This window comes from Podarcis melisellensis, assembly GCF_964234715.1.
Source record: "Podarcis melisellensis genome assembly, chromosome: 10".
Taxonomy (NCBI): Eukaryota; Metazoa; Chordata; class Lepidosauria; order Squamata; family Lacertidae; genus Podarcis; species Podarcis melisellensis.
In genome coordinates, this window is record NC_138542.1 from 2,289,260 (window position 1) to 2,314,568 (window position 25,309).

Consider the following 25,309-nt stretch of genomic DNA (forward strand, 5'->3'; position numbering starts at 1 on the left):
CCTAAAGGGTTGGGTGATTTCAAACACAAAAGTGGCTGTCTGTGGGCGAGCGCTGAACTTTCTACCACCCACTGCTTTCCCCTCTGCAAACACTCTCCCCAGATAGCTGAGGAATAAGGAAGCTTTATTGCCAGGTCATTATCTGATTCTGCCCCCAGCCCCACGGGCTCATTTTGGCAGGTGGGCAGGGTCAGTCTCGCACACCCACCCAAGTCTCTTGCGCAGTCCACCACGGGAAACTGAGTCATGCCACTGATCCAGCAGTTCCCCCAGGGATCCCACTGGCTTCTGAACTCACCAGTCATCAGCTTATGGGCAGTGAGTTCAGCTCTGCTTTTGGCAGGGATCAGTTGCACAGTCAGAAAACTCAGCTGATCCAGCCACATCTCTACCTGCCCCACATATGCTGTCAGGTGTGGGCAAGGTGGGCATCGTTTGGGGGAAACCATCTCATAGGACAAACTTGGTACTGTGCCACGATCTCCTACTCCTGCCCTACCTGGAAATAAACCCTGCTAGGAGATGATGACTTTAGGAGAGGAGTTACAGGGAAGAAGGTAGCAAAAAGAGGAAAGGTTCATTGTCTCTCTCCAGCTTCCTGCCGTACCATTTTAAAGCTCCCCACCCAGTTGCATTAGGGGTTGGGGAGCAATGCAGGTTTGAAGACACTCAGCCACCATCATGCCAAGTTCTGCCCAAGGACACAAAGTTAATGCAATCACGTAGAAAAGGAACACTGCAACTGGTATGTAACTTTTATAAATGCAGGAATGCTGCCCACAAGCACAGGAATTCCAGATGGAGACACTGAGTATTTCCTGGGCTTCACTTATCTAATTTAAAGAGTCCAGGGTGGGGGAGGGGAGGCTTAACAGATACCCCCCCCCCCGAGACTAAATCAGAAGCTCTGCAGCCACTGCTATTCCAGCAAATGATTCTTTAAAAAATGCAGAGTTGTTTGTGGGAGCCCTTCTGGTACCACTCTGCTAATGTACCTTGGAAGTGTAATTCTTTGCTGAACTTTTCCAAGGTAGGACCAGTGTGTATTCTGAAACTATGCAAGGATGAAATTCTAAGGATCTGCTGATCTTTGATGGTTAATACAAATTCCCTTGGTGAGCTGGTGTACTCCCAGTGGGCACATTTCCCTCTATAATCACAAGCAGAACAGGAGTCGTGTGCAGCATATTTCTATTACTGTAGATCTTTCACAAGACCGTAAAACATCTTCCACACTTCTCTCTCTCTCTCTCTCTCTCTCTCTCTCTCTCTCTCTCTCTCTCTCTCTCTCTCTCTCTGTGTGTGTGTGTGTGTGTAGGGAGGTACATATACGAGACCCCCTGTAATATTCTAATACTTTGCGCTTGCAGAACCGTATATCATTTGAGAATATCAAAGAATTGTGCCCTACAGAATTTCCTTCAGAAATACAACCACTGCCATTTTGTGGACAGGACAAAATATGAAGCTAAGTCAGGCAGACACAGAATTAGAAACAGACCTTCTACTCTTGGCTCTGGTTGCTGCCAGCCTTTGTCTCATGTGTTCCACATTAGGCTTCTCAATAAAGCAGGAAGGCTTCCCTTGATAAAAAGTGGCGAGTGGAGACTTAGAGCCTCTTACATTCTGACAGCTGGTTGTGGACCGATTCTAGTATCGATTTTCTGTACAAAATATAGTAGAACTGGGATACAGATATCTATTGCCACTTAACTCTTACGTTCAGATAAAAATCACTCAGAATTTGTCTGGCTGGGGCATTGCTAATTTGTTTGCAGAATCTATCCCGCAGGAAAGCTGTGTGTGTCACAGGATCATCACTTCCAGATCATATTTCATTTTGATCAAAAACTTTATTTTCAAAATTTTGTTTTAACAAATTATCAAAGCAAGTTCTGTATAACATGAACCAAGGCTAAAATGCAATGTATGAAGCCTTGGATTTGCCAAAAGGGTGCTTGGAGCCAGGCTGGCAGCCAGATGTGAAACATGCTCATGAAGGCAACTTGTGAGAGGCTGAGGAATGAACAGAATGTGAAGAACACCACAGGTTTTCACACAAAAATGGGAAGCCCCTAGTCTTCTTCCTCCCCCAATAATTTGTAGCAAGAAACACATGTCATGACATTATCACATCGTGTCACACAACCTCTCACAGCAGCCAATTATGTGGACCAGAGGAAGAGAAATGTGTGATGGGCCCATTGACATGCATTTCCACTACGGCATGTTATGGATGGAAATCAAGGTGGGCTTGCTGTATTTGGCAATTTGGTATTTCCGCTCTTGAGTGAGGCGATGCTGCCTTCCAGGCTGATAGCGCCAGTGTAGATCAGTCTACAGCCAGCATCAATGATTTTCTATTCAGACAGGCATTTAATAAGCCCAGGACCACTATGAAAGAAAATTATGGTCCTGATCCATCTCCAATGGAGGCACATGATTCCATTTGCAAAAAACCTGTCAGTTCACAGGACCCATGTGAGCACCACAATGTACCTGTAAATGTGCTTCTAAAAGCACTTGTGCATCAGCTGGGGAAGAACATGCCTGCCTCGGAGCATAGATCAGAGGCATGGATGTCCAAAAAGAAAGTGAACTATGTTTTTTCTGTTGTTATTACTGATGTTTTAATGGTTCTAGGATTTGTTTATAAATTTAGTTTTATGGTTGGCTTTATGCTGTTCACCATCATGATGTTTTTTCTTACTCTTGGTGGGATGTACTTTTTCTTGAAGGGGGGGGGGCCAACAGGCCTTGCCCCAGTTCTTTAAAAGTAAGTGTGATTAAAAAAAAGAAAGAAATATCTCCATATCCAATGAAAATCCAAGGCTTATAGAAGCAGGCATGCAGAGAAAAGGGGAAGTTCCATATGAGTAGAGGTTTTTGTTGCTTTGAGAAGTCATATACACTAAGGGTTGGTGTCAGTAGCTGAAAAGCAAACAAGATCTCTGAGCCATCACTTTTGGCAGGCATTCTCCCATAACGCGCGCTACAAAATGAGGCAACTCTGGCAGATGGCCACCACTCTTGGCAGAGGCAGACATTGCTTGGAAGCTGCTCCTGGTCCTGTTGCCGTCTCGCAACTACAATCTATACCAGGCATGTCCAACTCCCAAGAGACTGTGATCTACTCCCAGTATAAAAAAACTGGCAGTGATCTACCAATTGTCGTTGGGAGGAGGAGCATGCGTGGGATGGGTGGGTGGATTTCCCAGAGTTGTTTAGCTTCTTTGGGAGAGGACATCCCTGATCTAGACTTCCCAAATGCGACAAGCAGTTCAACATTTTACACAACATGAACAATGATTCCAGTCCGAAACACTTGACTCAAATGCCCAGAAACTATTTGTCATCTGCACTTCCCTTTAACTGAGGGACCAACTCTGCAACACCAAGGGACATACCTGATGATAAAAGGCTCCCACTGCTGCCGCTGATGATCTTTCCTTTGCTTCCCATGTTGGCTAGTTTGGAGGTCTTCAGAGTTCCAGTTTCAGTCAGGTCAATGGCAATCTCACTCAGGCTTCTTGCTGCATGAATTTTGGACTGGAGGAAAGAAAGCAGAAATCTGTGGTATAGCAACCATCAGACAAAACCCCCATCTTAAGAATTTCCACCGGTTACCAGAATCACCAATAAGTGAACTACCCACTTATGACAACCTTTCAAAAAAAGCAAGAGCATATCAAGTGATCCAATTTTTTTTACCTCATATCATCCAATTTTCTTAATATTTTGTACGCTTGTTGAATGATCAAAACTAAGTTTAAATCTTTTTTTTTAATCTCATCCCGTTTTTAAGTTATGAGGGAGTGAATTCTAAAACAAAGACAATTTTGGCCTTGCCAGACTACACAAAAACCTTAAAGGTTCAGCCCAGAATTGAGATATTTCAAAACTAAAAATGTTGGGTTTTTCAGAACTTCATGAGCTTTACTATGATATGTCATATGATGGGCTTACTTTAAAATTTAAAGAGATTTCAGTATTAATGATATTCTATTTAAGATTATATCCTGGACTAAGTAGCATCAGTTCGACGATAATGTTGTACTGTACTTGTCACAGATCAACAGACTGCAAAGCAATTTCTAAGCAGCAGGCTCCAGAGTGAGGCTCCATTCATCCTGAGTTCTCACATGCATGGGGTCCTCCAAAGCCCCTGCATTTATGGACAAATGTGAGCAAGGCATTCCACAAAGACAATGTATGACTTAGTCACAGGGGAGCAATACATTGAGTTCATCTTTGTACAGTGGTACCTCGGTTTACGAACTTAATCCGTTCCTGAAGTCCGTTCTTAAACCGAAACCGTTCTTAAACTGAGGTGCGCTTTCCCTAATGAGGCCTCCCGCCGCTGGTGCCCTTCCACCGTTCAGATTCTGTTCTAAGACTGAGGTAAAGTTTGCAAACCGGGATACTACTTCCGGTTTTGCAGAGTTCGTAAACCAAATAGTTCTTAAACAGGGCTGTTCTTAAACCGAGGTACCACTGTAATCTGAATCAGTGATGAAGAAAGTTTGGAGCAACCCAAGGACTGTGCCAACTCTATCTGTCCAATAACCAAATTTGCCACTATAGCACAATAATCAAATATGTATGCAGCCCATCCCTGGACATTCCTTTTTAAAACAATACAGTTAAATCTGTACAATAAACTCCCTGATGCTCACTTTTACTTAAACTGCCACCCAAGTGACATAAAGAAAAATAGCGTCTGCCATTTGCTCCTCATAATCAAACACATCTGTAACAACAACGAAAACTACCTCAAAAGAACCTACAATTTTTTTAAAAAAGCAGCACCTCCTCCTTGTGCTATTACTGTAACATTTACTAAGCATCTTGTATAGCCCTTAGAACTAGTTTCAGAAGTCAGCAATTGTGAAGAAAGAAAAAGTTTGAACAATCTATTGCCAGACATTTTAGTACCACGGCAATTCAGAAACACCATCAAGCCCTGAAATGTTAGAAAACTTCTGAATATACAGAGTTGGCTGCACTCTTGACATTCCTATGGCTTTAACTTGCAGGAGAATGGATACACGGTACTTTCCTCCACGCTTTTGATTCTTTTCTCTTTTTGCACTTTCCTTTCCTTACAGGATACATGTCACCTGCCTGAGAATCCCCTTCATTCTCGGCATTCTCTCACCTGGGCTCCCAGGGCCTGCAGGGGAATCAAAGGGGGCAGAAGCTGCCGGCCTAATATTGTAAAGCTTTCTCTCTGTTGTGCTAGTCATTTTTAAACAAAGAAGTCCCATTTCTTTGTCATATTCTAGTGTGAAAAAGAAGTGGAAACGAGGGCAAAACTCTGTGGATAATTCTGACTTGCCACTTGGAGTTGCCACTTAGGAGAGGAGAGAGGGGTCGTGGCAGCTGCCCCCCCTCACTTCTTTTTGCCTGTTTTAACCTGTGGGAAGAAGGTAGGTAGTTCTGACATGGGCTGGAAAGAGGAGGGGAGCATTGCAGCTCTCTGGGTGCCTCTTTAGAGCAGCTTTCACCAGGCATATGCGTTTCAGATGTATTGGACCATAACTCCATGCTGAGTGGAGCTGATAGAAGTTGTATCGGAAACTTCTGGAGCGCAGCAAGCTGGCGAAGGGCTTCCCTGACAGCATTTTGGAGGAGCCTTGACTATTTATTGTTAAGTTTACTTACATTGCAGTCTCAAGCATGTTTAATCAGAAACAAGTCCCACTATGTGCAATGGGGCTCACTCACAGATAAATATGCAGCCTTTATTATTGATGCGTTTGTCTTGTAGGGATTTACAGGTGCAATTTTCAATGACTTAAACGGAGTTATTTTCAACATCATTGATTTCTCTTGGCTTCCCTCTCCTCATGCTTCCTTCATGACCATTTCATTCTTTTTTCCCCATTTCTTCTCCTCATCTTCTCATCTGTGTCTCTCTTCCCTCAACCTCTCCCCCAATACAAGTTCTGTTGATGGAGAGCCCTGGCTCAGAAAAGGAAACAACTGATCCAAAACAAGCTTTTCACAACGAGGAGTGTGGCTACTACAAAGCCTGGCAAGCCAAGTCACACTTCAAGCGGCACTGTCAGTGCTTTGGGACTGACGGTTCCACTTCCAAGGTATTTGGGCCAAAGTGCCACAGAGCAGTGACTGGCTCCAGCTTTGCGCAGGCGCATGGCTGGTTTGGAGGCACTTGCTGAACTTGACTTGTTTGTCGCGCAAAAAGGACTCAAAAGATAAGGCGGCCACTATTTCATGCAGGGGTTCTTGCCCAGACCACCCCCCTTGTGTCAGCAGAGAGTGCATAAGCAGGCCCCACCCCATTATGCCCTGCCCCTCTTCCACCCTCTTCCAGGTCGAAAAGGACCCGTGCCTTGGCGATTGCGCATCAATTGGACACACCTAAAACGGTCGCAACCAGTACCTACAAATGTAAGCTTCTTCCTGAATGTACAGAGAAATATGCGGGCAAACCTGGTTTTCTAACAAGTGATCCCATATGATACAAATATTTATTGGTTATAGTCATACATTTACATTTTAGCTGCACACTAAACACATCTTAGCTATGCTCCTAAAACATAATGAATGAAGTAGGCCCCATGATGCTTTAAGTCCTGAGCCTAGAACTCCTTTTTTCTTTCTTTCCTTGTACCAACAGAAATAATTTAAGGCTCTGCTTGTGTGTACAGTTCAATCTTCAGAATCTATAAAGAGGCCGCCATAGGAGAACAATCTAATCTGTCAGAAGCTTTTAGAAGTTCCTTATCTAAATTACAGAGCTGATCATTGATAAAAATATGCCACCTTGTTTGGTGGGTGCAAAATCAGTGTTCCTAAACAGGAACTACTCCAATGTGTTTCAGGACCTTCACATTTTTTTTGTCCAGAATCAGGAAGGAGCAGCACCAAACAAACAAACAAACAAACATTCATTGGAGCCCCACTCCTAACACAACCACAGGACTGGCCTGGGAAGGGTGAATGACACTTGACTGTTACATTGAGGAAATGAGTGCAGCCCTGCAGGTTCCACACCCCGATTTAAGGCACTACCTACATTACCAGGACCACTGGCTGCAGAACTTATCTTCTGTTATTTGAAATGGACCCAGGACATGTAATACCCATTGTAAAAAAAATGCATCATAAAGCTGAAGAAAGTCCATAAGAAAAAATAATCTAAGGAGAACCTGTGCAAGTCCATAAGGACATATTGTTTCTAAAGACTTGCATGACCAGAAATGGTTCTCAGTATTGGGAAGAAGTTAATGCAGCAAGAATTCTGCACCTTGGGGCCTTCTCTCAGAAAGCCCCAGTGCCCTGTACATTTCCACATGATAGGCAAAGCAGACAATGAGCAACGGTGGAAGAGTTCAGAGTGCTTAGAGGTCTCTTATGCATGTCTCAGCATGAAGGGAAGTTGCAGGGCCATTTGCTACAAGACTTAATGCAGAGTGTACATGTATTTGTAAGAACTGCCTTACTGAAACCTAAGAAATTATTCATTTAGTTTGATATATTTATTTGGAACTAGAATTCAGGCAAGGTATTGGGACAGTGTGGGGAAGCACCAACTGTGCGCTCTTCAACCCCAGCCTCGTACCAGGAGGATGCAACAGCCATGTCCCTCCCAGCTGGTGTCGCTCCCATGGCAGCAGGGGCTGGGCAGGGGGGTGCGTTTTCCATTTGTCCTCCACCCCTCATGCTGCCCCTGGCGTGTGCATGCGCACGTGCACACTGACCCACCCCGGGTGGTGTGGAGACATGCTCTGCCGCTGACTAGAAGGCTGTTGGCCTGACCCATTAAGTTCGTCTTAAATTCATTGGAGAAACCGACCTAGTCATCAAATGGTTGCTTTACATATCAAGAAAAGATGGCCCTCGTTTGTAAATTACTGGAATGATCATTTTATAAAAAAGATATAGCCTTCTATTGAAATCTTTTGCTTCTTTATTGGTATTGCACCGAATGCTGTGCAACCAGGATTTTGCTCATGCAATGGGACTTTCCGTTTCCTCTCCTTGCCCCGTTTGCCCCAAAAATCTGATCTGCAGGGTCTGGAGAGGAAGTTCCAGGGCATGCGCAGACGTCCGCTGTGCTACTGGAGTTGCGGTGGTGTGTCCAGACGTCTACATATATTTTGATTTCTGATTGTATTTGGCGCATATACTTTCATCTGTGTATAACCGTAGTCTTTATGTAACACCTGTTTTGTGAAGATAATAGAAATTAAAAATCTTACTTTGCTCTGCTTTCTGTCCAAGTAGAATTGGTGCTGGCTAATGGCCATAGCCCAGATGGACTTTATCAAGGCAGGACAGGCATACCACGTGTGCACAGCGATGCCACTGTGTCCAAAAGTCCTTCTAGTCACAGATGCCCTGGGAGAGCAGGAAAAGAACAAACAATTCACTTGTAACTTGAAAAGAGAAGTGCAGCCTATCTCGACCCACCTCCAAAAGTTCTGCATTCAATCATTTTGTAGAAGACCATTAAGGGGATAGGTATAGGGGATCTCTGAGCAACTGAAACAACGAGCCACACCATGGATGAGAGTAATTTAGGCTGCAATATTACCTTTGTCTACACAGAGGTAAGTCTCATTGAACCTCAATGAGCAAGCACAAAAACTGAACTAAACCTCCTACCCACCTGCCTGAGCACCAAAGCCAGAGCTCCAGCATTTATGTCATGAGGCGCTCTGTTATTTTTTAAACTGCCAATAGCATGTGAGGCTCTGCTTTTAAAAGAGCCAAATATCTTTGTCTCTCACAAATTTGAGGTGGAGTTTCAATTCAAGTTGCCACTGGGGCTGATTTTTCTGCTATTTAGCATTCATTAGATGCCAATAGTGTGTTAAGTATTGTTATCAACACACATGGTTCATATGACTCTGCATTGATGGGATAACCATATAAAAATTATTTGCTTCTGTAATACAGAATGTCAATTCGATGTTTTCATAGGTCTCTGCCCTGCTTTTCAGACAGATACAGAGTTCCAAAGCAGCAGCTGAGCTTCTCCAGCAGTTCTCTATGAAAAGGTTGGCTCATATGTTTTTGTTTCTTACCATGTTATGTATTTTTGTGTTTTTATATTGTAAACTGCCCTGTGGTCCTCAGATGAGGGGTGGCATAGAAATTTAATAAATAACTTAAAACTAGTAGTGCCTACATGGAAACTCTGCAATAAGTGGGAGAGTCACAGGGGGAAAGGGCTGGGCTCCTGGGAAAGTTGGAACTTAGACTCTCTTGTTTCCCACTTAGCTAAACTTTAATTTTATTTGAATGTCAACACAGCAATCCGAAGCACTTTTACTCAGAAATAAATCCCACTGCGTTCAATAGGATGGACACCCTTATAAATTAGTTTAGGATTGCAGCTCTAACCTGTAAATGCTTGGAATTATCTCTCATTTTGTTTCTGTTTTCCAGATGGGGAAAGTTACCATGAAGGAAAAGGCAGTTGACAAAATGAGGTTGAAATTAAGCCAGTAACTATTGTAGAGATGGGGGACCCCCCCCCCATAGTCAGCAATAAAATTGCCACCCCAGACTTGGCTCTTCATCGCAGCATGACAACGGTTACATTTGGGATGGTTTCAGCTTTATTCCCTGCACCAAATTGGATCATTAAACGGACTGGAATTTGAGTTTCCCAAGAAAATTAGACATGAAGACACAGGAGACATGGAAAATTTTATATATATATAAATTAAAAAGGTAATGTGGAGGTTATAGGAGGGGTGGATAAGACAGAAAATGGAAGAACCAGACAGTGTGGAAAAAAGGGGTCCAGGAGCCAGACACGCTGGCGAGATAATTTGAATAATATTTCAGTTAGCACCTGCCAAGGTACACAGTCGCTTCTTATGCCAAAAGATTGGTATAACTTATTCCCCCCGCCCTAGCCTAAGATGTAACTGTTGCTGTTCTGGACCTTGGCTGCACCTCGAAACTCTGCACACAAAGACAGCACTTCGTTGGCACATACGCAAACAGGCACCACGCTCCTCTGCCTGTGGGACACTGCCATTTATCATAGGATCACAGGATCATGATGGAGAGCAGAGCTACCAATGGGCCTGCCAGCTAAATTGAACCTCCATGTGGAGAGGCAGTGTACCCCCAGTGTCCAGATCAGCAACAGGCAACGACTCTCACCTTTGTGCCCTGCTGCTTGCGAACTCTACGGGACTTGAGGTTGCCTGTTACCGGAAACAGGATATGGAACTAGAGTAGCTCAGTCAGTGGAGCATGAGACTCATAATCCCAGCGTCACTGGGCAAAAAGATTCCAGCATTGCAGGGGGCCGGACTATAGGACCCTCGTGGTCCCTTCCAACTCGACAATTCTAGCGCTAACTTAAGCACACACCCTCAAGCCTATCTTTGCAGCCCTAGGAACTAGAATTTTTTCTTTTTGAACTATACTCTTTGATATAGGAATCTAGAACCCAGTGCCACAGCTTACGTTTTTCTAGGCTCCTGCATTTCTGCTGATCAAAGAGCAGACAGATTTAGGAGATACAGAGAATTCTTCACAAAAAAAATTCCTTCCAGTAGCACCTTAAAGATCAACTAAGTTAGTTCTTGGTATGAGCTTTCGTGTGCATGCACACTTCTTCAGATACACTGAAACAGAAGTTTCCAGACCCTTCTATATAGTGAGAAGGTGGGGAGGGGTATTACTCAGAAGGGTGGTGGGAATGGGTGATTGGCAGATAGCTGTGATGAGCCTGGGAGATTGAAGTGTTCTCCTACTGAAGGACACTGTTGGCATTTGATGGCATAGAAGGACACTGTTGGCATTTGATGGCATAGAAGGACACTGTTGGCATTTGATGGCATATCAGCTCTCTATATTGTCCTTCAGCTCTCTATATTGGACAAACAGGCCAGACCTTACGCCAAAGAATAAACGGACATAAATCAGACATCAGGAATCACAAGACAGAGAAACCAGTAGGAGAACACTTCAATCTCCCAGGACATTCTATACAAGATCTCAAAGTAGCTGTTTTACTACAAAGGAATTTCAGAAATAGACTGGAAAGAGAAGCTGCTGAATTGCAACTTATCACCAAACTTAAAACCATGGAGACACCTGGTCTGAACAAAGACCTTGGATTCTTATCTCATTATACATGACAAAGCCATTTTTCACCTTCTCACCCCTTGCTTTTTCCTGTAAGACCTATTGCAGCCGTTAAGAGTCGTCAACAGGCTCATCACAGCTATCTGCCAATCACCCATTCCCACCACCCTTCTGAGTAATACCCCTCCCCACCTTCTCACTATATAGAAGGGTCTGGTAACTTCTGTTTCAGTGTATCTGAAGAAGTGTGCATGCACACGAAAGCTCATACCAAGAACTAACTTAGTTGGTCTTTAAGGTGCTACTGGAAGGAATTTTTTTTGTTTTGACTATGGCAGACCAACACGGCTACCTATCTGTAACCAGAGAATTCTTCATTAGGCACAAAGCAGGGTTTTGGTAATCTCATTGTACATAAATTGACAGAATAATTTATTTATTTATTTCATAAAATGTATTTACCACAAGATTGTAGGGAAAAAATCAAAGTGGTTTACAAAAAAGATAAAACTTTAAAAATATCATTAAAAATTACAACCATAATTTAAAACACACAAAAAGTTAAAACCACAACAGAACAAGCTAAAACAAATTAAAACTCATACAGACTGTCTAAACATCTGGGTAGCCCGGTCTAAATAAGAAGCGCTGAAAAGAATACAGGGAAGGCGCCTCCTGATATCAATAGGCAGGGAGTTCCAAAGTGCCACTGCTGCCACACTAAATGAGCAAGTTCTCGCAGATGTGGTGCAGATATTATGTGGCATCTGTGCAGCAAAGGTGACCTCATAGGTAAACTGGTCCCAAGCGTAACATAAATTAGTAGTAATAGTGTTCTATATATGGATAGATATTAGGTGTTTGGTTTTTTCATTCAGCTTGATGACTATTTCAGTGTAACTGCATGCAACTAGAATAGAATAACAGTTTCAGAACAGAAAATTTCTACAATGTAAATGATGTTTATGATATATAAAGCTCACTTCCCAAAGGTCTGATCCTAGAAGATGGCAAGTGGTAAAATCAATGAAGTTGCCAATTATATATACAGATCAGCTGTTTGCAGGGCTGTCACTCATTTTTAATGCTATTCACAAGAGGAACAGTCAACCTGGAACTTCTCTTGTGCAACTGAAACTGAAACTGCTGTGCTCCTTACATTTACTCAATCAAGCTTACAGAGGAAAATGCCTTGGTGAACTGTGTCCCAAATTAATATTCTGAAGAACCAGCACCTTAGTCATAATGTAAAATATATAATTAAAATATACCTGCCAGGCAACTGTTGCCTTCCACATTTCTAATCTATAGCCTATTGTATTTCTAATGTGGAAATACTGAAACCCTGTGTGAGTATAGATCTTGGCAATGTACAGTAAACATGAAAAAGATTGTAGGCTGCCAATCTGCAAATAAATTGTCAGCAGCACACATCCGATCTCTCTGTGCTGGAATGGAGCACTAGATTCTGTCATTTGTGCAGAAGAGCACAAATCTGATTTGCAAAAGGGGATGTAATTGAAAGACAAAACTAAATTTACTGCACTCCGGTTACACTGTGAACTATGAACAGAGCCTGGCTTTCAGTTGCCAAGTTTTTTTGGGAAAAGGTTAGTTCTGCAGGAACCAATTTGCACAAAATATTTACATGTGTGTTACAGATAGCAGCTTGTCCTGGGAAAACCTTGTCATAAAGCGGCAGTCACCAAAGTAGTGATTATGCAAAATGAAGTCCACCCCCCCCCATGCAATTAAGCTTTCTGTGCACTGGGCAGTTGCTTATGTTACGCAAAATGAAGACCAGCGTAAAAGGAGTGAAGAACGCAAGCTAACACAAACATTATAGAGGACTGCAGTAGATGAAAAATCAATATACTAAACAACGAAAAGACGGCGTGAAGGACAGAGCATGGGTTAGAGTAACAGAAAGGATCAAGCCTAGACATAGTTTCTCCCCCCTCCCTGTTACTGCAACAAACAAAACACAAGAAAGAACCATTTAGATTGAGCGTTTTGCGCCTGAAAATGGAATATGATGGAGTTCCACCGGGAATCACCCAGCAGCGCCCAGCACGTTCCGTTCCAGGCGGACGCCGAAAAGCAGGACGCCGCCGCCGCCGAAGCGCCCGGAGGCTGCCCGCTCGGCAAAGGCCCGGCAGGCAGCCAGTTCCCAGCCCGCCGCCGCCGCCGCCTCTTACCTGCGCGGGTCGTGCACTTCCACGGAAAACTTCTTCTCTCGGAAGTAGAGGTTCTCCAGCTGCCTCCACTGGAAGATCTGCGGGGAGACGGAAAGAGGGCGGCGCGCTGAGCGAGGAGGCGCCCGGGCTGCTGCTCCTCCTCCTCCTCGGCGCGCCGACGGGCTGCCTCCCGGCTCCGCCCTGCCTTGCCCCCGCGGCTTCCCTTTGTCCCCAGGCGCCCCACTGGCTCCTCGCCCGCCCCGAGTCGCGCCCCAGAATCCTCTGGCTGCCTCCTTCGGAAACCCTTCAGACATTCCGCCAGTCCGAGTCGGGGCCGGCGGAGCAGCCGGACTCTGGGCCAGCCGGCTCGGGCTCCGGGCCGAGGCCGCGCCCTCCAAGGGCCGCTCTGCCCCCCCTTCTGTGTGCGGGAGAGAAATGGGCCAAGGGGCCGCCTCGGCATCTCGAAGGTGGGCGGACAACGATTTCAAGAGGAAATTGACACCAACCACTTGATTTAAAAGAAAGTTGAGTACACTGAAATTAATGATGCTTAATTTTGATTGGACTGGACCCATGTTGTTTGGAAAATAGACTCAAGATACATTTTCTTTGCCACACATGAACATAACAGAAAATCCCCTTTACCAGAGGCCAAAAGGGTCCATACTTTCTCCAGTCCTTTTTTTTTAACTAGTGCATGATTAGCTACACCAGAACTGGGAATGAATTGGAATGCACAGCACCCTGCTGCATTTATGCTCTCCTTTCCCCATCCAGCAAATTAATATGCACTCAGAATTCTTGCTTATGCTGTGAATCTCCTTGGTGGGATAAAGGTGACAATCAGCAATGGTAGATCACCTGTTGATCACCTGTTAAGAGCACATGGAAAACACAGATGGACTGAGCTTCCCTTTCAGGGCAGGCCATACTGTGCAAGTTCTTAAAGAAATGGGAGTGCCTGGTCACCTCATCTGCCTCCTGAGAAATCTCTATGTGGGACAAGAAGCTACAGTTAGAACTGGATATGGAACAACTAATTGATTCAAAATTGGGGAAGGAGTACGGCAAGGCTGTATCTTGTCTCCCTGCTTATTTAACTTATATGCAGAATTCATCATGCAAAAGGCTGGGCTTAATGAATCCCTAGCCGGAATTAAGATTGCCAGAAGAAATATCAACAACCTCAGATATGCAGATGACACAACCTTGATGGCAGAAAGTGAGGAGGAATTAAAGAACCTTTTATTGAGGGTGAAAGGAGAGAGTGCAAAATATGGTCTGAAGCTCAACATAAAAAAACGAAGATCATGGCCACTGGTCCCATCACCTCCTGGCAAATAGAAGGGGAACAAATGGAGGCAGTGATAGATTTTACTTTATTGGGCTCCATGATCACTGCAGATGGTGACAGCAGCCGCGAAATTAAAAGACGCCTGCTTCTTGGGAGAAAAGCGATGACAAACCTGGACAGCATCTTAAAAAGCAGAGACATCACCTTGCCAACAAAGGTCCGTATAGTTAAAGCTCTGGTTTTCCCAGTAGTCATGTATGGAAGTGAGAGCTGGGCCATAAAGAAGGCTGATCGCCGAAGAATTGATGCTTTTGAATTATGGTGCTGGAGGAGACTCTTGAGAGTCCCATGGACTGCAAGAAGATCAAATGCATCCATTCTGAAGGAAATTAGCCCTGAGAGCTCACTGGAAGGACAGGTTGTGAAGCTGAGGCTCCAATACTTTGGCCACCTCATGAGAAGAGAAGACTCCCTGGAAAAGGCCCTGATGTTGGGAAAGATGGAGGGCCCAAGGAGAAGGGGACGACAGAGGACGAGATGGTTGGACAGTGTTCTCAAAGCTACCAGCATGAGCTTGACCAAACTGCGGGAGGCAAAAGCATTGTAAATTATTTGAATGTTAAAGTGATGCAGGATATAGAGATAGTGCGGCATTGGTGACAAAGTTGGAAGGATTGTGCAAAGATGTTTTATAAGTAACAAGTAAAGAAACACAGCAAAATTAATCAATGATGGGGGATTAGAAGGTAAGTGGATAGCAGTGGTAATGGTTAATTTAAAAGAAATTAAGCAATATTAAAATCAGTTAAAATAGAGGAAGAATTTGCTGAAACTAAATTGGAAATTGGAATACAGAAAAGGGAGGTGTGAGGAAGTTGGGAAAGTAAGTTACATGAAATTAAGAGTTGAACTTATATATTTTTGTTTGAATTCTATTTTTTATATTGTTTATTGTTTGTTATTGTGTTGTCTTGTTTTGTTTGTTATGATAAAATTTGTTGAAACCTTAATAATTTTTTTTAAAAAAAACAAACTGCGGGAGGCAGTGGAAGACAGGAGTGCCTGGCGTGCTCTGGTCCATGGGGTCACGAAGAGGCGGACACGACTAAACAACAACATACTGTGCTGTCAAGGATTTCTCTGGCAATGCTTACACAATGCAGGTCAGCTGCAACATAGAGTGCTGGGTATTTATTTAATTTATATATGGCTTCCTATTTCAACAGAAATCTCTAAGCAGCTTACAAACCCCAACAGAAAGGAATCATCACAATGCCCTTCCTCCAGCATGCTTATGTCTGTGTGCTATAGAGAGGTGAATGTCTGCAAAACGTTTTCTGAATACAGACAAATCTTGCTGGATTGTGGTTCAAGTCAATCAATCTGTTTATCTTTCTATCTGTTTATCTTTCTATCTATCTTTCTTTGCAGCAGGGATAGTTAGAGAGCAATGCATCCTGTCAAACAGAATTCCAATTTTAACTTTGATTACATGCAAATAACAAATGAATTTATAGTTTTAGGGGCTTATAAGTGCTGCTGCAGACATCTGGTGGCCTCTGTGAGAAACAGGATGCTGGACTAGATAAGATTTTGGTCTCTTCTTACTTTGTGCTGAAACATTTTTCATAGATCATAGGAATGCCTGGGTGATCATGGGATTACAGGTATTCTGAAAAGCTACCAAAGTAATTGCTTCCACATTTATTACAACACACTGAATAGGTGGCACAAATCCTACCCTCTATGAAACAGACAATGACAAAGATCTTCAAAGACCACCTTGCTTTTTTCAATGAAGAAACTCAGATAAGCCTTTGGAATGTAGATTCCTAAGTGGGCTAAGGAGCAAAACTGAATAACTGGTCCTGACTCACAAGCTGCTCTTACCCTGCCCCCTCCACTCTTCTGGATTATTTAACCCTTTGATGGTGAATGACAAATAAAAGAATCCATTTGCTTGAGCAACTGTAAAGTCAGTGAACAGCAAGAATGCAACTGATACATCCTGCTTTGCTGGCCACTGAGTCAGCAAAATGCCAAAATGACTGTCTACCCTTGAGGAAAAGGTACACATTCTTAGCATTCCAGAAGGCTATTCTCTTATTTGCTAAGGCACACTTATTTGGGAATGAGTTGCACACTCATGAAACATGCACGGTCCACACTCACAGGTGACTTCAGCCTGCCCTGGATCTCCACATTCCCAAAGAGATGACTGCAGAGACTTAACAGTGCAATCGTAGGCATGTCTATTCAGAATTAAATCCTACTGAGTTCAAGGGGGCTTGCTCTCTAGTAAGGGTATGTAGGATTGTAGCCTAAAAACATTCAAGGGGGTGCAATATTTCTCCTATGAAGAAAGGCCCAAACAAGCCAGTACCACAGCCAACTAACCATGTATTGCTGCCTCTCCATTTCTTGAAAACACTCCCTCATTTTGCAGTCCCAGGTAGAGCAGCTAAAACTGGTGTCATCAAGTCTCGCTATGGGATGACTGTACATGGATGGTTGGTTGTGGGATACAAAGTGTGTGGGCCTGGACAGACGTGTTTTGGGGGGGGAATAGAGAACTGATGAGCAGGGAGGCTAAAGTTTTTGAAGCTTTTGGTTTAGAAAAAAAGATGGCTATGCGGAGACATGGGACTCATCCATACAGCTGCAAATATAACGTTTTAAGTGCATTATACAAATGTGGCACTAGATGGCAATGGTGAGCTTATGGCAAATTCAATACATTTTCCAATTTTTTTTTTATAAAAGCATTTTCACTTTGTTTTTTATATGTGTCTAGATTCCACCATGATGACAGATGATGGTAGATTTCTGAACGGTGGTTTGGGAGGGGATAGAGGTAATTCCTCCCTACTCTCAGAAGTTTTGGTCAATCAATTAATTTGATTTGGGAGTGGGAAAGTACCTTTTCCTGGAAAATGTATGCTGTGTACATACCCTACATTTAAAGCACACTATTTCCCCAAAGAATCCTGGGAACTATAGATTTTAGCTCCCTAAAGGGCAAACTACAGTTCCCATGGCATATTTTTTATATTTTTATGAGGGGTGCTTTTCATGTGTGGTGTTTGCATAGCCATAACTGTTAATCTGTGGGATTGGTTGCTAGAAGATGCAGCTGCCAGTTTAGATGCTTAAAAGGGGATTAGACAATTTCATGGAGGAGAGATAGGGTTTAACAACCATTAGTCACAAAGTCTAATGTAAAATGTACAGCTCCATGTCCAGAGGGAGTCTACCTTTGAATACCAGGCACTGGGCACAGTCAGTGGGGTGGGGAGATGTCCTGCTTGTGAGCTCCCAGAAACATTTGGCTGAGGTTAGAAAAGACAACCTGGATTAGACCTTTGTTTCCTTCAGCAAGAAAATTATTATGGTCTTGTGTTCTATTTATTTGTTTAAAAAACTTACTTGCCAGTTTTCACTTATAAACATAAAAATCCCAAAATAGTTCACTATATACTTTAAAGCATTAAAATCAGTAAAAAAACAACAGTTAAAACATCCAAATAGTCACACCATTTCAACAACTACAGCTGCAGGGCAAACCTCAGTGTCAATAGCCAGGAAATGGCAAGGCAAACAGAAATGGTTTGAGCTGTCTGCAAAAGGATCTCTTTGTCAGTGCTTGCCTGGTCTCCATAGGGAGGTGGAGGTAAAGGTAAAGGTAAAGGGACCCCTGACCATTAGGTCCAGTCATGACTGACTTTGGGGTTGCAGCGCTCATCTTGATTTACTGGCCAAGGGAGCTGGCATACAGCTTCCGGGTCATGTGGCCGGCATGACTAAGCTGCTTCTGGCAAACCAGAGCAGCACACGGAAATGCCATTTTCCTTCCCGCAGAAGCGGTACCTATTTATCTACTTGCATTTCATGCTTTTGAACTGCTAGGTTGGCAGGAGCTGGGACCAAGCAATGGGAGCTCACCCCATCGTGGGGATTCGAACCGCCGACCTTCTGATCAGCAAGCCCTAGGCTCTGTGGTTTAACCCACAGCGCCACCTACGTCCCTCCATAGGGATATCATTCCACAAAATGGGAGCAACCTAGGTACACCTTTCTAGTGTATGAAATTTCTGGTAATAGCATGGGAGTGAACATACAATAATGTTTCCCACACTTCCAGCAGTCTCGCCAAGCGTGAAACCAAAATTATGGGAAACTGAAATGTGCCCTTCTCTTTTATCTCTGTCACTGATTAATCCCTGACACCATCGTAAACCATCAGGTTTCTGAGATGAATGCTTTCGGAGAGGCTCCAAAGATAGCAGTGAGATTTCAGCCCTCATTAATGCAGGCAATGTTGGGACTATATTGGAGATGGAGCGACTTGTCCCTTCCGACTCACAAGTTTAGCCACAAGTTATTTTGGGTTTGCCCTAAGCAATTTGCCACAATGAGAGGAGAGGTCCAAACAACAAAGATAAGAGCAAGTTTGTCCTCTCTCTATTGCAGTGACACTGGAATTCAAAACATGCCAGATGTTTGCATTGTGAAAGCTTCCAGTTCCTGTGTGCAAAAGAGGGGATTGGAGAAGTGGGAAGGAAGGAACAGAGAGTATATAGTACCTTGTGACCCTCTGGCATGCAAACTCCCTCTCTCCAGATAAAACTCCAGATGCTTGGAATAGTTACCAAGGACCTGTCTTGCTTTCAGCACAACAAAGACTGCTGAGTTCCCCCACGCCTGGGCTCTGCAGTTGCCCACATGGCACAGCTAAAGCTGGTGGGGAAACAAAATATTCTGCTTGCTAGGCCCCCTCCCCACCCCACCGTTCTGCGGGAAAATGAAATGCTTCACCCCAAAATGAGACAGAACGGAGGGGCTGAAGCTCCATGGCAAACCATCCCAGGCTCCATCCATGGCATGTCCAGGTAGGGCTGGTAGAGGACATTGTCTGAAACCCTGCAGAGATGCTGCCAGTCAGTGTAGACAATACTGAGCTGGATGGACTGAGCTGGTATGAGGCAGCTCCTTATGCTCCAGCCTTGTTCAAGGCAAGCATTTCCCCATGATTAAAACAAGCCACACAAACGAAAACGGGAAACTAATGCAGTTAAAATGGGTGTAGATGTTTTCAAAGTGTGTTTGGGTGAGTCCTGGAGTTGCTTGGTAGCTTATCAGATGTTCCCCAACGGGCAGCTCCACAACAGCGGAAAACCAGTTTGTTAAGGGTGCTGGGAGTTGTAGCTCTGTGAGGGGGAAACTACAGATCCCAGCACTCTTTGAGAAAGAAGTCATGTGCACTGAATGTGCTTCAAATGTACAGGGCGGCAGCAGGCTGCTTCACAAGCATGACAATGGACTCCCAGGACTTGCTTCTGAGGCTGAATCCAGTATCCTCTTGTAAACTTGGGTATAACGTGGTTGATCATGCAAGCTTCTTTTGGGCGATGCAGCCAGGAAGTGGTTCATCATAACTAAGAGGAGCATGTCTCTTTAAACAACAGTTTCTTCCCTGAGGCAAACTATCTGGGAAGGACACTAGCAGCTGATTTTGGTCTGGTTCATCTGATGTGGCCACTTGTCTACTTGGGAGTTCAACATGAGGCCGCTATTCCTTATTCTTATGATCTCATTAAGAAATGACTAAAGGTCACACTACAGCACATGCAGAAAGTGCAGGATAAGTGCAGATCTCCTGATGTTTTATGTTTTTAATGAAATGCACCCGCAGGGCCTGACAATATGTGACAAAGAAGGAAGGGCTGTTTAATCCTTTCTTCCCCTACCCTGGTTTCCTGTCCAAAATGTCTCCTCCACTTTTGCAGGCGGCTGTTTGCTCCATGGACATCTCCATTCAAATTGGCAGCAATTAAAAAAGAGAGTGTTGGGAGAGCCACTCTCTGGTGTGTGCTTGGCCCTTAGACTGTCTAATCAGGTTTTGACCAGGCACTGTTTTGTGTTTCAAAAGGAAAGCAAAAACTTCCTTTGGGTTTTTAAAAAAGTGACACCTACGTCTAGTATTTACACTGGCAATCTTCCTCTCCAAAACCCAGTGAACTCTGCCTCACCCTCTCCAAGAAACATCATCTTTGATGTTAAAGTAAAGTTGCTGTTAAATGTGTTTAACTTTAGGGGGGGATGTCTGTCTGGAAATGATTGTTTAACATTGGAAAGTCTCTCTGTGTGTAGTTTGAAACCAGGTTGGTGCCTATTAAAACTGCCCACACTTTTGAGGTGGTGGTCAGAGACTGCAGCCCAAAAACCTCTGCTGTTCTGTTCTGCAAAACGGTCTTCGAAGGGTGAAGGAAGTGGGTGGGGGAGGGGCTTCCGCAATGCACATGCCTTGCAGAGCGTCCAGGTGCAGGCTGGAAAATGTCCTCAGTGGACACCATTCCTGGGAACAGAATTACTGGCCCACTCCCAGGTCCTTGTGGATAGTTAAACGAGAGCTATAATCAAGGGCTTTAAAATTCCACTCTTCTGCCTCTCTTTCATTTCGGTGGATGTGTGGGGACATGTGTGGCTTGTTGGCCGTTCCGTACTTAAGCTGAGGCTGGTAGGGAAGAGGCTTGAGCTCTGCATTCCTATCAGGTATCTGGGAGAAGCTCTTGAAGGTTTTGCCACAAACAGGGGACTGAGCCGGGGGGGGGGGGGTTCCACATGACCATCTGTTTGGTTAGAGAAGCCCAGAATAGTGACTGTGGCTTTAAAATAATGCTAAAGGCTTATAGGGTAAAAGGGGTTCTTACAAAATAAATGAGTAAAAAGGCTGGAAGAGAGGATACTCTCAAGGACTGCCTCAAATAATGGCCCAGCACCATGTTTCTTTTATTGCGCTGAAGTGTTCTTAATTGCTTTTAGTAATCTCATGGTGAAATTAATGGGAAAATGTTGGTTGAACTTATTTCAGGATGAGTTGGGTAACCATGGCTTTTGATGCTTAAGCAACAGTTGTTGATACCAAGTCTCATGCACTTGTGGAAAGAGCCTGATGCTCTCATGAAAGGAGTGAGGGTCTTCCGGACATGGACTTAATTTGCAAATTAGCTGGCAAAATATTGCAGTGAGTTGTTGGCAACTTTTTTTTAAAAAAAAACAACAACAACTCACTGAATTTCTCCCAGAAAGGGTTAATCTGGATTCAATGGGAGTTGGGGAAGGAACACAGGCAACAAAGTTGTGTGGACCCTGCAGGAAAGCATGCCTGTATGAGGAGCGGGATTGTTGGCATCCGTCTCTCTCAATAGACCATGGATAGGTAAACTAAGGCCCTGGGGCTGGATCCAGCCCAATCACCTTCTAAATCCGGCCTGCGGGCAGTCCAGTAATCAGCGTGTTTTTACATGAGTAGAATGTGTGCTTTTATTTAAAATGAATCTCTGGGTTATTTGTGGGGCATAGGAATTCATTCCCCCCCCTCCAAATATAGTCCGGCCCCCCACAAGGTCTGAGGGACAGTGGACTGTCTGGAAAAGTTTGCAGTGGAGTGCTTGGCTACAGGAGCTGCCAGAAGGAGGCGCACCAGGTGCCATCCAAGCATCTTAGTGGCACCACTCTGGATTTGTGTAGGCGCTGCACCTTAGCCTTTTCTTCTCCCAAGGAAGGCAGTGGAGATTTAGGATCAGCTTTCCTTCTCCTAGATGGGCTCCCTTCCTGGGTGAACAAGCCCCTCACTTCTCTACAGCATGTGGATGAACTGCCTCCTTGACTGTTGGACCCCTTCTTGGTGTCGTCCACTTAACCCACGGCTCACTCCCCTCCCCTAAGACACCATTCACCGCTGTATGAGGAGCATTTTCTCAATACAGTAGGATGCTCAGTCCTTGAAAAAATATCTGGGCAGGGGCAACTGAATCCCAGCAGGGGACCAAATAGGAAAACCCAGCATTTAGCAGGGAGAAAACCCAACAGAAGACAATTTTCTTTTGGTAGGTACAGAATCAGAATGTGAAGGCAGACCTCAGCATCAGATATGAGGATGGAGGATGAACACAATTACACATGGCTGGGGTGTGTGGAAAACAGCCTTGTCTCTTGCTTTTGAGCAAGAAGCAGCCCAGCGGGACGGAGGCTCTTCACTGCCTCACTGTTGGAAGAGGGGAATAGCAGGTGGGGTGTTGGGGAGAGGCTGGGAGGGAAGAAGGTCTGCTTGGTTATCTCAAGCCCCAAACAGCAGCATCCACACTGAAACATTATCTTGAGGGGCCCACTTGTTCCTTTTAAAATCCAGCAAGTACATTGAAAGCACATGGCTTCCCCCAAAGAATTCTGGGAAGTGTAGTTTATCCCTCATGGAGCTACAATTCCCAGCACCCTTAACAAATGACAACTCCCAGGAGTCTTTGGGGGAAGCCATGTCCTTCAAATGGGTGTGATGTTAAAATGTGGCTTAATGAAATTAACATGCATGGCAAAGGGAAGCAGCCACTTTGGATGTTCTGAAGGAATGAAATAAACTGATAAATATTCATGGGCTGATGAGTAATCTTTCTTAACAAATTATAATTGTTTTAATACTTATTAATAAATAATACTTACTAATAAATAATAATTTATACTGAATAAATAATAATCAGCCACACACAGGTGCCAGGTTCTGCCCCACTTTGGGGAGGCCCAGCTCATGTGTGTGAGGCCTGCCACAGCTGTGGGGAGGCCCAATGCAAGATGCAGAATATTTCGGCAGCTCCTCCCATGGTGCCCCTGCAGCCACATGCATATATTTCTGTATACTAATGTTTTAATTCTGTGTATGAATGTATGGCAATGTTATATACTTTGATTCTTTATCCCTGCCTTGTTTCAGTGATGTATCAGATCTACTGCTTCTCTCCATCTGCTCTTGGTTCCTGGTCTAGCTTCTCACAAGCAACTCTGCCTATTTTTGCTTCCTTCTAGGCTTCTTGATTCTTCACCTTCTTCCCTGCTGAAATTTTAAGGTGTGGGTCAAGAGTTTGTGCACCCATGGAAAAACTCTAGGCAAAGGAAAGGAAAGCATAAGAGCAAACGATTAACAAAGCCCGCCAATAGTTAATGGTTTGCAAAGGTTATTGGAACTATGTGCACTGGAGGATAGCAGTTCAGGCTCTTAAAACAGTGAGATCCTCTCAGCCAGAACAGATTGCCTGCCTATCCTGGCACTTAAAGACATATTATTAATTGTCATGTAGGCATGGGCAATGCCACTTTTGCTTTTTTAAAATGCTTCTGGGAGCACTAAACACTGACTTTATGAGCCCTGTGTAAAATGAAAAGACTCTCAAAGACACTACAGATTCCTTCCATGCCTCTAAATGACTCTCTGGCATTTGTGCTTTTCAAGGCACACATGCTGTTGAACTTCAAAAGCACATCCATGAAGCGAAACAGCCAGTGGGCCAGTCTGCAGCAGAAGTACAGCTCCAACACACAGCAGCAGCAAAGGCAGACAAATGGGAGGTGGAATGGAAAACGTGAGGGGAAATAATGCCCTGAACTTAGCCTGGATGAGGCTTGGCTGGTCACTGTCGCTTAGCCCAACTTTCTTCAAAGGCAGGATAACGTCGTCAGGATAAAATTGGATAATGCAATGTATGCCAAGGTCAGGAGAGACATGGTATAGAAGTTGGTGAACCCACAAATTATAGTTTTGCATAATCTCATCTACTTGGAAGTCCCTCCCTTCCTTCCTTCCTTCCTTCCTTCCTTCCTTCCTTCCTTCCTTCCTTAGGAGAAGAATAGACACAGACCTGTAATCCAAAGAGGGGAGTACCTTGGCCAGAGTTCCCCTGAAATCCTAGTACTTTTGCTCCACCTTCCTCTGGCTCTTGAATGTTCACCCACTGCTCTCTGATGGCAGCAGCCCTACGGTTGTCCTCTCTGCCTTCTTTATCAGGAGGACAGTCAAGGTGGCTTTTGTAAGGCTGGAATGCAGCCTATTGTACAAAGGGATGAGTCACATCTCTTGCTCCCCCCATTTTGCCTCTGAACCCACCCAGTACTGACAGGAAGGCTTCTCATGGGATTGATAGGTGGTTTTTTATGGTTGCAGATCAGTCAAGTTGCCCATGAGGGAAGCCTCTGGCTGAAAAAGGTTTAGCTGCTAATCCAGGAGAGGAGAACCTGTTCCCTGACTCCAGGGAGAGGGAGAGCACACACCTTAGAGCAGAGGAAGGCAGTGCTTCCCCTGTGTTTATTCAAGCAGCCTATTCACTCTCGCGGGACGCAGGTGGCGCTGTGGGTTAAAGCCTCAGTGCCTAGGGCTTGCCGATCGAAAGGTCGGCGGTTCGAATCCCTGCGGCGGGGTGCGCTCCCGCTGCTCGGTCCCAGCACCTGCCAACCTAGCAGTTCGAAAGCACCCTTGGGTGCAAGTAGATAAATAGGGACCGCTTACCAGCGGGAAGGTAAACGGCGTTTCCGTGTGCGGCTCTGGCTCGCCAGAGCAGCGATGTCACGCTGGCCACGTGACCCGGAAGTGTCTCCGGACAGCGCTGGCCCCTGGCCTCTTAAGTGAGATGGGCGCACAACCCCAGAGTCTGTCAAGACTGGCCCGTACGGGCAGGGGTACCTTTACCTTTACCTTTTATTCACTCTCGCAATTGCAAGCAAGACCTGTCATTTGCAAACTTGCCTTGGATGCGTCTGATCATAGCATAGCACTGTGACTGAACTCTCAATCAAGAAGGTTTATGCACTGAGACTACAAAGCCTAGCATGCTGTCTGCTCTTGTCCTGTCCTCTCACGCTTTCCTATCTGTGCTTTGTAGTCACCTGTGTCAAGGAGAGGGTTGCTTTGCCTGAGGGGCCCCACCCAGAG

At 44.5% G+C, this 25,309-nt stretch overlaps 1 protein-coding gene and 1 long non-coding RNA gene across 9 annotated transcripts in view; one reads left to right on the plus strand and one right to left on the minus strand.

Annotated features, from left to right (window-relative positions):
- The window catches only part of FRMD4A (FERM domain containing 4A), a gene marked incomplete at its 5' end in the record, with an annotated part of 413,106 nt that overhangs the window by 39,766 nt on the left and 348,031 nt on the right, over positions 1-25,309 (minus strand). For all 8 annotated transcript variants that reach the window (XM_081927637.1, XM_081927636.1, XM_081927641.1 and 5 more), the window contains 3 exons: positions 3,408-3,549; positions 8,229-8,367; positions 13,281-13,357. In XM_081927637.1, coding sequence (XP_081783763.1) covers positions 3,408-3,549; positions 8,229-8,367; positions 13,281-13,357 — 358 coding nt within the window. The remainder of the gene's footprint in view (positions 1-3,407; positions 3,550-8,228; positions 8,368-13,280; positions 13,358-25,309) is intronic.
- On the plus strand, positions 8,374-10,252 carry LOC309379074. Its single transcript, XR_014172347.1, has 3 exons — positions 8,374-8,579; positions 8,973-9,029; positions 9,421-10,252. It is a non-coding gene; the product is annotated as an uncharacterized lncRNA (long non-coding RNA).